This window comes from Solea solea, chromosome 13, assembly GCF_958295425.1.
Source record: "Solea solea chromosome 13, fSolSol10.1, whole genome shotgun sequence".
NCBI classification, from domain to species: Eukaryota; Metazoa; Chordata; class Actinopteri; order Pleuronectiformes; family Soleidae; genus Solea; species Solea solea.
Genome location: NC_081146.1, coordinates 5200425 through 5217891, shown reverse-complemented (window position 1 = coordinate 5217891; position 17467 = coordinate 5200425). Strand labels below are relative to the sequence as shown.

General features: G+C 38.9%; 1 protein-coding gene across 2 annotated transcripts in view; it reads left to right on the top strand.

Moving 5' to 3' along the window:
• slc9a1a (solute carrier family 9 member A1a) overlaps positions 1 to 16138 on the top strand; it is a 34681-nt gene extending 18543 nt beyond the window's left edge. Inside the window, exons 5-13 of one of the 2 annotated variants that reach the window (XM_058647402.1) lie at positions 1123 to 1325; positions 4116 to 4205; positions 6273 to 6343; positions 6768 to 6944; positions 7996 to 8122; positions 8412 to 8513; positions 9293 to 9374; positions 9647 to 9703; positions 11335 to 16138. In XM_058647402.1, the coding sequence (XP_058503385.1) occupies positions 1123 to 1325; positions 4116 to 4205; positions 6273 to 6343; positions 6768 to 6944; positions 7996 to 8122; positions 8412 to 8513; positions 9293 to 9374; positions 9647 to 9703; positions 11335 to 11633 (1208 nt within the window). In that variant the 3' untranslated portion in view covers positions 11634 to 16138. The remainder of the gene's footprint in view (positions 1 to 1122; positions 1326 to 4115; positions 4206 to 6272; positions 6344 to 6767; positions 6945 to 7995; positions 8123 to 8411; positions 8514 to 9292; positions 9375 to 9646; positions 9704 to 11334) is intronic. The other variant, XM_058647403.1, reaches the window with a different exon arrangement.
• The last annotated feature ends 1329 nt before the right edge of the window (positions 16139 to 17467 follow it).

The window sequence follows — 17467 nt, the reverse complement described above, 5'->3', positions numbered from 1 at the left end:
TGGGAACATCTTTAGTGACTTTTTAATCTGCAATAGACAGAGTTGCTGTAATGTTATTTGATTGCTGGCTTCTATTTGCAGTTAATTGGAAAAAAACACTAGGATTTTGGGATAGTGGTTCTCTGTCCTGAACTTCTCTCGTCAGACGAACACAGACAGACACGTTTTCTTGTGTTTGTTGTCTGAAACTTTGCTTTTTTTTAAGGTTTATTTGCAGTGTAGGAAGTTGTTGGAGGAGCTTGAATAGCAAGGATTCCACCGAATCAACCTGTATGCAGAGTAGTTGTAGTGGAGCACACACTCTCTATGAACTGCCATGTAATTGTTAAAAAACTACACTGACACTACAGATTGAGTTGTGAGGTCGTAAAGGTGGAGATGCACAAGTGTCGTTCTCTCTCTCAAATCACTTCAGTAACATTATGATGAGGAGTTATTATGAAGTTATTGATCAGTAATGTCAAAACAAATCCTTCGTACTGTACCCTTTTTAAATAGCATTTTCTACTCTCCTGTGTATTGCTGTGATGTGAAATTCATACAGCGGAGTCTGTGAGAAATGGATAGCTCATTAAAACTGCATCATGTCTGCGAGTGCAGATTGATTTTTAAAGCGTCAACAGTGTCTAAATAGGGAGCAAAGAAAAACAGATATTTATTTTCACACAAACCAATCATGGTGAAAATCACAATTGGCTGTATAAGATGTGTCAATTATAAACACTATGGTAAAGAATGTATGATTTTGACTTTCATATATTTATTCGTCACTGTCTAAACTCAGTGGCAGCTCTGTGCCTTAGCGTCTTTGACTGTGATACTGATATCACAGCCTTCAGTATCTACTGATACCGAAGTCGCTCCAATACAGTCTTTTCACAAAATTCTCTTTATCTTAAATGAAAGTCCACATAGCTTAAATAAATCAATACACCATAGCAGATATGTACATTCTTCTCTTTTGTCTCGCATTTTTTCCCAATTTAGTGATTTTGATCGCTCTCACACTGATAGTATTGGCTCATGCCTTCTTTAAAAGGTTTGAAAGAATGCTATTTAACAATAATATGTAAAATGGACAAGCGACATTAAAACCCACCCTAATTATGTAATCTCTCCTAGGTGTGGTTGGCCTGACCTTCATCATCAACAAGTTCCGCATTGTGAAGCTGACCACCAAAGACCAGTTCATCATAGCCTATGGTGGTCTGCGAGGTGCCATCGCCTTCTCCCTCGGCTTCTTGCTGAATAAGGAACATTTCCCGATGAGAGAGATGTTCCTCACTGCCATCATCACCGTCATCTTCTTCACCGTCTTCGTTCAGGTATGAGCACCTCACTGTATGTTTTTTTAGAACTAATGCAAATATGTTCCTATATTTATATGCGTTGTTCTAAAAACAGGACTTGAATGGACAGTATGATTTTACTTACATGCTCTGTCATTTGCATCTGTCTATGCTGGTTTGGTGGTGGTGAGCGAATTTATGCAGCAATTTTTTATTTTTATTTCCACTGTGCGCTGCATCCCCTCGGTGCTTTCAGATAAACCAGTCTCCTGATAAAAATGTGGGACAAATTTCTGGGAACTGAATTTGATCGTGAGTGGCAGGGATGAAAATAAAACCTGGGAGACGTATGCCCTCTCGTTACCGGCTGGATTAGAAGCATGTTTTATTCATGCCACTCGATTCAGCACTGGCTGCCTGACGCTAAAACTGATGCAGGTAAAAGGTACAATGTGTGTGTCCAGTTAAGAGTCTGTATTTCTCCACAGTGGTTACCGTTACTGTACTTAATATGATGATTTAAACATCATCACACGCAGAGAAAGCTGTTCAAAGTGACCCAAATACTAAGAATAACCATGATTTCTATTCACATTCTATTTTTTTGGAGTGAAGGAATATATTTACAAAGGAATGGATGTTACTAGTTAATAACGTCCTTAGTAATTTTGTGTGTGCTTTCTTTAGAATAAACATGAATGTATGCAGGGTCCTTTGCTTGCTGTCCACTTCAGAATGATGTGATCAAGCAGATACACACACTGGTTATAATCATACTGATGTTTGGTTATGCATTTTCAGTCCTATTGATGAACTAGAAAGTGCTCATATATACTGTATGCCTATTTTCATAATTTACATATGACTAAAATGCTTTATCTTGTAATATTTACTCTAAATGTAATTGTTTCTTCTTTGGGTCATGCTACCAGGTACGTAAAAATAGGCAATGCAATTAAATTAAAAATTTTAACCGTCTAAAGTTATCTACAATTAGAGAATTAGCATTTTAGTTAGTTTGTTTATTGTCCCCTTGGGGAAATGAGTTTCAACAGTTTCTGTACATTTGCATATCTCAAACATGCATCAAACACAGGACATAAAAAGATCAGACATACAGAGTATAACATGCATTACATATACAGTATGGCTTTGTTTTGTTTAAGGTGCAGATGGCTGAAGGTATTATTAGATGCTTTATTGCATTTCATACTTTTGAATCTAGTTGGAAGTGATGGCTGAGTGGGTGTGAGGTGTCCTGTGATATTGCATGTGCAATGCTGTTTTTTCTAGGTTTGGAGTTTGTAGACCAATTATTCTTGTGGCAGTGTTGCTTATCTGATAGAGTATTAGTTGTCGTGTTTATTATTATTTTTTTATGGTGAGCATGTTAAGGAAACAGGTGGAGCAATGTAGCAACATAGGTTGTACAATGCTTGTAGGTGATTGATTGCCGTTTTACTTGATATCTGTTGTGTGGTAATAAAAAGTGAGTCATGTATCAATTGTGAGTCCACTGTATCTGAAATGGTCTACTGTCTCTACTGTGCCATTCCTGATGATGATGATGATGAGGAGGAGACGGGGTTGTGGGTTGCATTTCATTTCTGAATTGAGTTTGAGTCTGTGAGGAGGCCAAGAATGGCTGTGTCATCTGCATATTTGAGGAATATGGTAGTGGTTGAGGGGCTGGTGCAGTCATTTGTGTACAGTGTGTATAGAAAAGGGCTCAGGACACAACCCTGTGGCGCTCCAGTGTTGGTGGTGAGAGCATGTGTGGTTGTTGTGCCTAACCCTAACCCTGTTGGAGAGGAAGTTGTGGAGCAGATGTATCAGACAGACAGCGTTAAGATGGTGCAATTTCTGGATCATATTGAAAGCAGAACTGAAATCTGCGAACCCTCTGAGAAAGGGGCTGGTTTGTTTTGATTAATCTGTCACAAGTTAAATGGGTTAAAGAACACATCAAATCCTCCTTTACAACTATTTGTATTGAAAATGTTCTTTTGATGGATATAATCATATTCCTCTTGAGAATATAATGGTCATCCACCATGAAAGCTACTTTTTAGCCAGGTTATCTAGTGTATCAAAATAATAATGTGCTTTACACTCAGTGAAAATCCATCAAACAGACACAATTAATCACAAAATGACTGAAATCGCAATATGACCAAGTGCAATAAACAAAAACCTAAGACACTGCAGTTATTTGACAAAGATAAAATGAGCATTATGGTGAAGTTCTGCAGTGCTGCACAAATTCTGGTAAGATTTGCTCTTTTACAGACTCCAGCAAATGACATTAAAATTATAAGCTATATGTGAGTCACATTTTGTGCCCCTTGTTTTTGTCAAATAATCTACTGTATGTCCAGGGAACAGTGGACACACACAGTCATATTATAGTTGTGTACTATGTTCATCTTACTAGAAATTGAACATTGAACATACAGTTATGACAACTTGAAAAACATTTCACCCTCTGATGAGAGATTGACAGTAAAGAAAGTAGGTGTTGCTGCAGAAAGGCTGTGTGGAAATCTGCTGATGTTTGTTCATCAGCTGTTGAGAGATTTGGAAAATGTGTCAGGCTGTTAAATTGTGATCGGCTTACACTTGATGTCAGTGAATGAACGCATGAGGGCCTTTTCTGCTTTGTAACTCAGGATCTGATGTGCTGATCATCGAGTATCATTACCAGAGTACATGGAGACCTTTAGGTTTTTTTGTACATGAATCTGACACCTAGAGAAAGGTCATGAGAACATCACGGGTCCAAGTTATTATTTTTTAATTGTTTTGTTCTCCTTGCTCCTTTTGCAGGGCATGACCATTAAACCACTGGTGGAGCTGCTGGCAGTGAAGAAGAAACAGGAGGCCAAGCGCTCCATTAATGAGGAAATCCACACGCAGGTAAAATTATCCCCACAGACATCCACAGCCTTCACCGTCACAAGTGGATGATTTTCTTTGACATTGACACATACAATGTCACAAAGCTTCCAACGTGTTTTGAAGCCCACACAGTGTTTTCCACATTAATGAATGTGAAAGAGGTTTGACGGATACTTTGATATTTATCATCTTCCTCTTTTAGCAGGCTAATGTTAGGTAACCCCCTGCTAGGCAAGATATTCTCACTTCCTCAGCACACAGGTGGCTTCAGAAATACAAATGTCACCAAGAATATCATTATTCTCTTGACTGAGAAAACACAGGTGCTGCACAAATGATTACTAATGTTTGTCATGATGTAAAATTGTTGACCTTTCTGTGTGGAGTGTGTGTTCTCATTATGTGTGTGTGGGTTTTTTCCAGGTACTTTGGCTTCCTCCCACTCTAACACATGCAGATTGGGGATCAGATTAATTGGACACTCTAAATTGACCATAGGTGTGAGTGTGAGAGTGACTAGTTGTTTGTTGCCGGCTCCAGCTCCCCCCACAACCCGGTAGAAAATGGATGGAAAGGGATGTTAAATTCATTCAAATTCATCATCCATCCATCCAGTTCTTTATCACATATTAATTGCTGCTTCCACCTACTGGCTGCACAGTGATACTACATCTCTGGTTTAGCATAATGAATGACAATAGATCATAAAACCATTCAAACAATCTTCCCGCTTAGTTATATATCAAACAGCCTTTTAAACTGCTAAATTATCACATATATAAACGTACTGTATATGAAAATATAGAGAATATGGACATTTATGACGATACAGAGCTTCTGCTTATCGTGTTAGACAGTTTAATGAGCGACCACCGTGGTCCACAATCCCTGAGTGTTTGAAGCTATTAATACAGCTTAGATAGACACACACACACACACGTACACACACGTACACACACGCACACACACGCACGCAGAGATACATACAGCCGACCCTCTTTAGGGCTTTGTGACTCACCAGTGCTTAAGGCTAGAGAAGCACGGCGTTCAAAAGGCTTCTCCTTCACTGTAAAACACCAGTGATTCAGTCTTCGGAGCTACAATCCAACTGTTATGCAGGCTGTGAATGAATGCATTATTTATATATTTATTTACTATTGCCGTCCCCGAGTTTCCGTTCAAGCATCTTTCAAAGGTTTTATTTGCTCTGTTTGTAGCTGGGATGACAACTGATACACACTACAGTACAGTTAATACTGTACAGTCATATATATATATGTATATATATATATATATATATATATATATATATACTATTGCAAAAGCTTAAATCATATGCCTTTACTGCGTAATTAGAAGTCATTCAATTTGCAAGGTTTTGTGGAAGAATGAGATAAAACAATATGTTTTTAAGCACTACCTGTTTTTAAATAAAAATGTAAAACAGTCATAAAGCTCCAGATTGAGGACACTGTTGACCAGTACATAACATATATATATATATACTATTATATCTACGGTATTGTAAATATAGTACACCCGCTAATCTGTGCAGTGAAGGAGAGCCTTTGTATTAATCAGCCACTTCTGACTAAGCAGAGGTAAATTCTGTGGCTCTGCTTAATGACTTGTTCCCATAGCAACCCTGTTTGTCGGGCTGTCATGTGCACCAGGGCGACCTGCGGGGCCAGCAGCAGTCTGAACAACAAATTCACTGCTACATTTCTCTGGTAGTTTGTTGCTGTGCTGTCACTGTTAATAAACACAGTCCAATCAATCACCTGAGTTCTGCTGCTGCTGGTTTTCCGTTTTCAAACTAGTTGCCTGCTGTTGTAGATAATGATGTCGGTTATCTAACTGGGGAGGTTGTTTCCAGTGTGGGGCATGTGTGAGTGTGTGGTATCAAAATAAATGATCTAAATTGCTTAAAGTGATATTACATTGCAGCAGGTGTGACATGGACGCCTGTCAGGCCTGTATATCAGATCTTAGATTCTAATTAACTTTCTTGTGTTAAAATGATTGAAAATATTATAATATAAAAGAGTCTGATGCAAATCTTTCTATAATCTTTTAAATCCCCAGTTCCTGGACCACCTACTGACTGGAATTGAGGACATCTGTGGACACTATGGACACCACCACTGGAAGGACAAGTACGGTTTACAGTGAATTGACGTTACGGCTTGTGGTCCTCCAGAGACCTGCAGTGTTTACTGATTAATTGTTTCAGCTATACAACATCTAATATGTTGATAAATGCTTAACGTGATTTAAAATGCAGACTCACACTCAGTGAAACTTTGACAAAGAAAAGTTTACAAACTCTACTTATTATAATTAGCTTGGATTGTTTTCTAAAAAACTCATTAATTATTGGTACATGTTCAGTCAGAATCTGCTCATTATTCTAGCCCTGCGTTATTATAAATGTCACGTTATTGCACTCGGTGATTAATTAAGCCAATTTAACCAAATTGGCTTGTACATGTGCTCTTTGCCCAATCTCTCTCTCACTCTCTGTCCTGCTCTTAACCCCATGTCTAATGTTTTCCTCTGTCACTGCTCTGCTGCTCTCAGACTGAACCGCTTCAACAAGAAGTATGTGAAGAAGTGCCTGATTGCAGGCGAGCGCTCCAAGGAGCCACAGCTCATCGCCTTCTATCACAAGATGGAGATGAAACAGGCCATTGAGCTGGTGGCGAGTGGAGGGGGAGTCAAGCTGCCTTCTGCGATGCCTTCCACCGTTTCCATGCAGTGAGTCTTGAATAGATGCATGCTCCCTATTCAATGCAGCGGGAATCTTAATAGACCAATTTGTCCACACCATAATATTAGTATTTTAATAAGAGTACGAAAAACATAACAAATCTCCCTTCAAGGCACATTTAGAATTGATTGAAGAAATGTTACATTCATCGCAAGTTAATGAAGGACAATCATGCGATTAATTGCAGTTTAATATTTTAATCAATTTACTTGGCCTAATTTAAATATTTGTATAGAAAGATTAAAAAAAAAAGAATCACTTTATTTCCCATTTAAAATTTGCATATACAGTGCTTATTACTTTTAGGGAATAAAATAAAAGTCTAAATTAATTTCATAAACTGAATTAAAGTAACAAAAAATTCTACTTTTGTTTTGATTAAAACTCATTACTGTCCACATTTCTCTTTTCAGTTTAGGCCATGAGTAGTTCATCAGTCTGTCCCTCTGTCAATTTCTGACAATTATGAAAACTTTATAATTGATTTATTGGTTATTGGTTGTTGGTCTGCTCCACCATTTAGTAACAGTTTTGTTTTTTACCACAGGGCTCAGCTTGTTTTTTATATGTATGAGTGTGTGAGTGTTTTTAAAAACACATCTCCACAGTCTGTCGAGCAGCTTTCATTTGTGCTGCACTCTAAGACTGAGACAAGATCAGACTTGTAAATGAACTGACATTAACTTCATCTCCCTCTTAAAGCCACAAAATGATCAACTCGCTCGGAGACATTTGATCAATACAGTGAAATATTGCGATTAGCATAAAAATAAAAATAAACATCTCAGTCCACTAGATGGTGCCAAGTGCTCACTCTCACTAGAGCTGTTGTGTGAATATCGCAATGTAAGTGTTTTGCAATATCGTGATAATATCGTATTGTGGTGTCTCTGGCGAATCCCACCCCTACTAGACTCCCAAAGAAAGTGTTATTTGATTATCATAAAAGAAGTTTGGGTCTGTGCCTTCCCAGAACTAAACATGACAGACATGAGTTGTTGTCGTCGACAGTCATTTTTTTCCCCGTGTGTTTCTCAGGAACATCCAGCCGAAGAAGCCTCCTATTGCTAAGTCTGCAGAGAGAGCTCTGCCACAGCTGACGAGAGGCCGCGAGGAGGAGATCAGGAATATCCTGCGCAGTAACCTTCAGAGGACACGACAGAGGGTAACGCTTCTCTTATCATCTGGAACGTCAGAGAGAGATTACTGCATGTGTTTCTCTCATTAGCTAAAGATTTATTGTCTTGTATTATGATTAACTTAGAGTATAAAACAATTTACAATGATGAAGTACCCCTGCCACATTACTTTATATTGTATTGATTGTTCTTTTTTTTTATTAAATCAGTAGCACTGAACTTAATTTTATTAAAGTTTTGTAACAAAGCCAAATCTTTTTTCATGTCATTTCACTTTCACTTGTTCCTTAAACTGTCTTTTTTTGTCTTCCTTAGCTGCGCTCCTACAACAGACACACTCTGGTGGTGGATCCATACGAGGACGGATTCAATGAATTACTTATAAAGAAACAAAAGATGATTGACCTGGAGAAGAAGGTACGATTACCAGTCTAAGTGAAGGCAAAGCAACTTAAATCGGTCTTTTATCTGGTTAAATAAAGGAGAAATAAAAAATAAAAATAACCAGCTGCTTGGTCCCAGCATGATCAAACATGTCTTGATTGGTCAGTTTAAGAGAGCTTATAAAATTCAGATCAGGTAATACACTAGCAGTGGGCCATAAACAGTGTCATGCAGTTTATGACAGTCGTTGTCAAAAATACTTAAAGAGATAAAGAGCAACTTTTCTAATTTCCTAACAAGTCACCAGCGGCAAAGTCATTCAGCTAAAACGATGATACGTGCTCTAATTAGAGTCCACCTTCAGTCCCCCAAATTAATTTCCTCGACACAAACGAGGGCTGATTTATTTGGACGTGCGAGTGGCCGCACCACAAACTTTGAGTTAATCACGCTGTAATTACATAATGCAAATAGAATCTTTTATTTTGTTTTAATCGAATGTGAGAGAGGCCTCTGTAGACTGAAGAGGATTTCTACAGAGACCTAAAAAAGCAAGGCGTCATTTTAATGAAGCGTCTTGAGATATTGATTAATGGAGTTTTGCTGTGCTGTTTTAAGTTTGGCTGCTCTGCTTCCCAAAGGAGAGACTAGGACACAAAATGTATTTCTTCTCATTTTTCTTTCATCTGAGCTCTGTATATATTGATTGTAAATGTCTAAAGAAGTTTTTTTTTGCACAGCAGTTGCATTTCGATTACACACAGAAAGCTAAGTTGTGCCATAAACGATCGATATCCTCGTGTTTTCTGTAGATAAAGGAGATGAATAACTACCTGACAGTGCCTGCTGCTCCTCCTGATTCCCCGACAATGTGCAGAGCCAGACTGGCCTCAGGTAAACGCATCTGTCTCCGTCTCAGCCAAATGCAGACACTCTATTTCCACCGCCATATTACTGTCAGGTACCACGTGAGTGGAGACCTTTGATTGAACCCACGGGGATCAGTCTTTATATTTCTGCGAGGCTCACAGCTGCAGTCAACCACACCGTGAACGCTGTAGGAGGCACTGCTGTTCTACGCAGCTGTGGCAAGATGTTTCCCCACTGACGGATATGTGTTTGCTCATGTGAGCTGGCATGTAAACCAGTGTGTGGTTTCATTTTAGGGAGAAATACTGATTTCAAACCTGCTCAGCAGCAGAAAGGGAACAGAATCTGTGAAGGTATGTAGTGAGCGTAGAGAAAAGTCTATTTTTAAGTTGTGATAACGCAGTAGCAAGTCTAACATGCATGCTCCAGTGATCCCCCTTATTAACATTCATATTTCTTTGTTTATTTTATAATGAGGGGATGTCATGACATGATCGAAGAGGCCACATTCAAAGGATTAATTACAGCCAAGAAACAGTGATTGTAGTTAAGCATGTTACACGTGGAAAGTCTCACTTTTATTGTGTTTTTTGTTTCAGTTTTTGCATTAAGGGATAGTTGAGGCTTTTTTTCAAGTATTGTTTTATGAGGTAATGACACATCAGTGTGTCAGTGCTGACTTTGTGCAGGCCGCCAAGACGCTGCTATCGCCGGAAACCAGCCTGAGACAAGACATCACCAGCTGTTTACGAATCTTGAGAATAGCTAAAGCAAACTTTGTGTCGCTTCCTAAACAGCTCCCCTCCCCTCAGTCCTCAAAGTCCATAGAGAAAATGCAGGGATCCTAAAGTCATTGAATCAAATCAATAGCAGCTGGACTTCTTGACTCCAGTTGCTATTGATTTAATAACTCTTGGAAAACTCTGAGCTGCATGAATGAGAATCTACACAGACAGTGTTACATCATGGCACATAGGAGTTGTTGTCTCCATCAGTGAGCTCAAACGAAAAATCCTTCATTCAGATTTTCCATAATGAAAAAAAACCAAATGAGGTAGAAGTAGACCAGCAGCTAAAAATGCTGATTTTCCTTATGGACTTTGATGTGGACAAAGCATAGCTTTCATCAGGTGACCCTTTTGTTGTGAGGCTTAAATCTGTTTACAGTAAGGGGGAGTTTCAGGCTGGTTCCCCGTGACGGCAGAGTGTTGGGGCCACATTTATGGCAAAGTCAATGTTAAAAAAAACCCTGAACTATCACTTTAAAATTGAAATATTTAGCATGTGTTGCATCAGAAATGACTGTGATTTCCTTTATTTCTGTTATATGATTAAATATTTACGGAGCCCCAGACATGACATGGGGGAAAAAAACTCTGATCCGTGGAGGTAAAATGTCCATCCATCCTTTTTCTACCGCTTTATCCTCCACATGAGGGTCACAGTCTCAGCTGACATAGGGCGATAGACGGGGTCACACCCTGGACATATCCAAGTCCATCACAGGGACACATATAGAGACAAACAACCATTCAATCTCAATGTGAGTGTGAAAACCCACGCACACACACACGGGGTGAAATAGGTATAATGTGTACACAAAATTAATATTAATAACATTCTCATGAATTACCTGGAGGACTGAAGCTTGGAAATGGACAGAGATAGTGTGATTGAGTTTTATTTTAGGTTGGGAATGAGTTACAAAGATATTCTCAAAAACCTGGCATCAAATTATTATTTCATGCACATGTTTTACCTAACAATTAGTATGAGTTTTTTTCCCCCCATGTCATGTCTGGGGCTCTGTAAATATTCTTAAAGAGCTTAAACCCCGCTCTTGTCTACTCTGTGTAGTCTGTGTTGTCACATTTCCCTCTCCTTTTACATTATATGCTCCTGCACGCTGCTGGAATGACTGAATGTCAATAGTTCTGTATTTAAATCCTCATTTAAGCGAATTCATCGACTGTTCTGTCAATAGACCCTCAAGCCTACAGTATGAAGCCGGCGTCTGGCACCGTACCATCCATTCAGGTGGACCTTGCCTCTCCTCAGTCTCCAGAGTCTGTCAGCGTCATCGATGAGTTCAGACGGGCCAACCGGGAGGAGGACGACCAGGGCCTCGTGATGAGGCCTCGCCATAGACCAGGTGGACCGAACAAGAAGACTGAGGAGGAGGGGGATACAGCGAAAGATCCGCAGAAGCTGATGAGGTGTCTCAGTGACCCAGGTCCCAGTGCAGAGGACGACGAGGACGAGGACGAACCCTTTCTGCCTTAACATGGCAGAGCAGACAGAGAGGGATGAGGCTACACGGGGCTGCTTTGCTGCTCTGCTCTACGTCTATCACTTTGGTTCAGAAACCAAACAAGCCAAAACTGCTGATGCTGTACAAAGCAGAAATTAGAATCAAAAAGAGACTGAAAATAACAAAGAGAGCCATTAGTTTGTTATTATCATTGCTCTTTATTTTTTTAGATGGGATGAGTACAGCTGTCACTGATAAACAGAGAGGTTGTGGCGTTTATGATTGATAGTCTGAGACATTCAGGAAAGAACTATGCATTACCAAAGGTCTGGACTGTTTTACTGTCAGACAATGTTGTTTTTTTTACTTTATCCTTCTTGATGTCGTTGTTGATCTTATTTTTGACCATGACGCTAACATATTTGTTTTACCTTTACACCTACATTCTCTGATACATGCTGGTCCTCCACTATCAACGCTTCGGTCCACTTTTTACATTCTTTCTTTTATTATGTCACTTGAAATTGCTGGATTTTGCCAGTTGAAGCTAGTTTTACCATATATGTATATATACAGTACATACTGTGTACATATATACACATATATATTTATACATATATATGTGTATATATGTATGTATGTATAAGTTCATGGGTACTTACGTCTAATTGTTTGAGGTGGATGTTTTTAGTCTCTGTGCAAAAGAACCACTGTTCTTTATAGTCATGGCCTTGTCCAGTGGTTATGGAGGGAGTTGATGTGGACTTGAGAAATCCCTTAATATTGTATTGCATAGTTTTGACCTACATATGTGGAGCGAAGCTGTTTGAGGGACTTGTTGGACAGGCAGTGATGCAGCACAGATGTTTTTGATGTCAGTCTCATGCTCGATTCCCCGTCTTCTGCAGCTGAATTACATGTTGTCACGTCACATTTCTGCAAAATGAAGGACACCAACTGCCGTTTAACTCCACGACCACATTTCTCTGCATCAACATTTTTGTTGTTATGTTTTATAACACTTTACACCTCAACTGTTGGCGTTGTAAGAGTATTTTTTTGTCCAATTCACACTCCTTTTAAGCTTTTATGCCACAAAATATGCTTTGGTATATAACATGTTAGCACATGCCTTCTTTCATTCTACAGCATTTGTGTCCTGCGTAACTCACAACAAGTTAAGGTTTGCACAGGAATCCATCCACGCCGCCCTCACCATTTAGAAATATGATACATTAGGCATGTCATTGCAAAACAAAAATGCAACTCTATGCAGTATAGGTGTGTAAAATATGTAAAAAGAAGAAAAAATGCCATAGTATCTTATATTTATGAAAACCCTTTAAAACTAAAGTGTTGTAAACGTATAACAATGCAAAACACTGAGAGAAACCAATGCTAAAGACAAATATGGGCATTAAAATGCAATCATTGAAACTAAAACAGTTTACAACTCTGTTTGCACATCTGAGCAAGACTGAAAGGTAGTAGTCTACTGATACTGTAAATCTGTGTAGTCAGTGAATGTAACATCCATGTTTCTCATGTCTCATACTGTACATAAATGCACCATTCACAGTCAGAACAGCAAAGTGCCAATCACAGTTAGATTCTATGTTCCACGGTACCCACTGTGAGGAAAAGGAAGAATAGTCTTTGTTTATTTCTTTGACAGACTGACTAAAGTAGCTTCAGTGAGTCAGTGTTCTACTTTTCCAGCTGTTTTCAAGGTGTTGAAGACCATTTGATCCTCCATGATCCTCTTACATCAGGAAGGCTCACATTACAGCTTAGGGAAATCAGAAAAAAAAGCCTTTCTATGGTTACTCAAGATTATTAATGAGGTATTTTGTTTGTGCTTGTATTAAAAATCCGTAGTCGGGGGGGGGGGGGGGGGGTGTTAAGTCCCTTTCATGCCCCGGACATGTTTCCTTCGTCCCACTTTCTAAAAGGAGAATAGCAGCTGAGTGATGATCGTGTTCGCATCTGGTTTCCTTGTGTGAGTCATGTTCAGTTTCTTCTGAGAAGCCTCTGCATATGCATGAGCTGAGAGATGCAGCAGAGAGACAGGGCTGGAAATCATCGATAATATGTGGACCTCTATACCGATTCCTCCACGGTACTTTGCCCCATACCAATTTTATGAAATTGGTACCGTTTTTAACAAAAAAAAAGACATTACACATGACTCTTTGTTTCAGCTAGTCCAATTTTCTGCTCCCTTTGTCGTGTCACGTTAGATCTTCTCAACATAGCTTCATTCATTAAACAAGCAGCAGCCACACACACACACACACACACACAGGATAATCCCCGTCTGTCTCTGGTCGAAACGTCCCACACACATGGAGACAGACAGACACGAGCACTGTTAGATCTCGCTTAAAAAAACATGCTGTATGATTATTGTTACTAACTTGCAAGGAATCGGAGGTGAATATGTCCGGTTGTTAAAAACCCTTGAAGGACTCAAGGACAGACGGAACCTTCTCCCTCATCCTCACATGCGTCTTTTATTGTTGTGAAAAAAGGACGGGGACATTTATGTGCAACATTACTTTTATTGGGTTCTAAAATGGTGTGTGTGAGAAAAGCTTCTCTCCATCTGAGCGCGGATGTTTCACGCCACCATCGTCTCACCACAGGCTTCATGATTTGGCCGCAAATTCAACTCCTCGTGCCGCAGTAACTGAGTCTCAGACCTTTCGTCAGGTTTCAGGAAGGTCACAGTCGCTTCTTTCTTCATAAACACTTGTACATAAAGACTGTAAACAAAGCAGTATTTTCCTGTCCAAACAAAACATGAATAACATTGTTTTGGGCTGTGATTGAGAGGGAGAGGGAAACCAAAAAAACATGCATATCCTTTAATTTAGTCCAAAGACTTATTTTCAAAGAAGGGGGGGAATCATTGTTTACATGTTGTTCTTCTTCACACCAAATGCTTCTTTTTGGGGGCAAACATCTGAATGTCGTACACATCGTTTAGCTTTAACCACTCGTGTCTTTATCTTTAATCTGGATCATTTTTTTATTTAAACACTGGTGAAATATGTTAAGTCATGTCAGATGTTTTCATTGAATGTGTTGGACTGAATCACAGCGTTAAAACTGTTCATTCACTTCAGCTTTATGATTTTATTCTCTGCTTTACTCTTTCAAGTGCTTTACTGTAAAACAAAAACAAAAAAACATTTTTTGTTTTTCAGGGACGTCTGAGTCCCTTTTGTTATCTTTATCAGGATTTGTGTGAACTGCAGATACTTTCTGTTGTTTTTGTTTTCTTCTGTTTTGATATTTCCTGCTCATGTTTACCTGTAACCAAACTCCAACGTTCTTGTGCAGCTTAAACGCTTTAAAGTGAAGGCATCAACTTCAATCAATGAAACACGCTGATAACAAACTCTTAAATAAGGCCACTCTGGTGTTCTTTCATGTTTTACATTTGTGTTAGGCAACCATTAGTTTACTTTCATGTTCATCGACATAGCAGCGTCTTCATAACCAAGTGGAAAGGGAACTTGGCTTGTAACCGAAGGGTTGCTGCTCCTAATTCTAGGAAGGTTTCTAGTAGAGGATGAGTTAAATGCAGAGTGGTTTATTATGGAGACTTTGCTTCAGATTCATCACCATGAACATCAGGTTATTAAGTCGGGTACATTATTTGTTGCGTGATGCATATTCATGTAATCAGGCTGACAAACTACAGTGCCATGCGACAGTTGACTAAACACCTTCTAATGGCCGTTTTTACCGGTAGAAATGATTGAGAACTGCAGTGTGCTTTGAAAAGTGTTGAGCACTAATTTTGCTTCATGATGTATACATACTTTTTTTCCAGTATACAGTAATGAGTGTGTTGTCATTACTCCACCACCTAAAGACTGTTTTCCTCCCTTGTTTACCTCATCAATCTCTATTCCAGCTCCTGTTGTGTTCCTCTGTTTACACACACACACACACACAAGCGCGTGACTGAGCACTTTAACAAAGCAGTACCTTTAACTCATCGTGCTGATGTTAGAGAGAGCAATAAGTGGCTTTAATGTAACGTACACACACACATACACATCACAGGGGAAAGGAATGTACTTCATGATGGGCCTTATAAAAAAAGGGATGTTGTCTGTCTTTGCTCGGCGGCAAACGTCGTGATATGACTCGATGACAGAGCGGTGACCATTTTGTTTGTCTTTTTCTCACATTTTAGTTTTGCTGATCTTCATGTGTTTGTTGGATTTACTTGTTTGCAGTTTGACTATTTCAATTTTGCAATAATGAGATTGTTTTATTTTCTATACACATGACTAGGAAATATATATATCTATACATACATAAATATATAAATTAAAAAAAGGTATATTAGACATTTATTATAAGGATGTACAAATAAGAATCTGAACAATAAGTGTGCACTCTCTTGCTAACTTTTGCCGTAAAGCATTCCATTCCTGTAACGACTAGTGAAAACTAACAACCCGAGGTGAAACTGCAAAAGTCAGAAACTGTATGAAAATTAAAGTTTTACTTTATGATGCAGCTGTGTCCACGTGTTGTCACTAACCACAGATTTTTATTTGGATTTAGAAACAGACAAGTATTGTGACGCTATTTTTCTCCACCTGACTATCAGGCCTGACTGAGGGAGCGTTTGTGTGTATACAGCAGCAGCACAGGGGCGGGCGGGGACAAGCAGCTGAATGAGCAGGTTTTTAGAGCAGTGGAATTCACTTGTGAAACTTCATGGCTGCTTCTTTGTGTTTTTAGTCAAACTCCAACCTGTTTGCAGGCGTCTGTTTGCTTTACTCGCGCAACGTTACTGTTGCCTCCGTCTGTCTCGCCATAAAACGGATCACTTCCTGTGTGCAGCGCAGTAAAGACTCTGTGAAACATGCGATCTAAACACCGCTATACTGAGAAACACAGAGGGACTTAATCAGCATTGTGTGATCATTTATTCATGTTTAAAAGTTATGGACTACAGTTTTAAAGGAATAGTTCAACATTTTCTTTTTTCAGTTTTTTTAACAGATGATTAAAGGGAGTAAAATTTATTGGACATTATTTTCATTTGGCAGAAATTGAATTGACAAAATAATTATTCTTAATATTTTTAAGTGTACGAACTGACTGATTTTTTTTGTTTTTCATTATCCCAGAATGAGACTTTTATATTTATATCAGCTGTTTGGAGTCCGCCATTTTAGACCATCAGGTTTTTGCAATAACCCACAATTGACAAACTAAACCTATTTTGCATGTTGATGCTAACTGAAGGCAACAATGGTTCTCCAACACACAAGCTGCAACATGCAATTTTATTTTTGCAATTTTTTACACTCTGTAGCTTTAACGTTATCCTTGTGATAGCATGATAAATATGAAGCTACTACCAGTGATCAGTTGTCTTAGCTTAGCATAAAGACTCAAAACAATAAACCACAACTACAAGCGCTTAGATTTAGTAGTTGCTTCAGGTGGAGCTAATCTAATATAACCGTTCTTAACCGTGATTCAGGGATCGCAGGATCATTTCTGGGGGGCGCCAGAAAATAAGATATCACAGGTAGTACTGAGATATATATATACATTAAACTGCCTGTGTAATACAATCTGCCTTAGAATCAATGTGAGTGTCAAAGTCTGTTCTCATGCAAAACAACAACGAAGGCTTATTTGGTGAAACCTGTTTCATGCACAAAACTCGAGCCTGATTGGTTTGGTGAGTCACGGCTGTCATATGTATTGTATGTAAAATGTCAAACACGTGCAATGTTGAACACTAACGAGAAGCTAAGTATAAAGCTAGGTATGCACACATCAGCCACAACATGAAAACTAGTAATTGGTTCGGCTGATGTGGTTT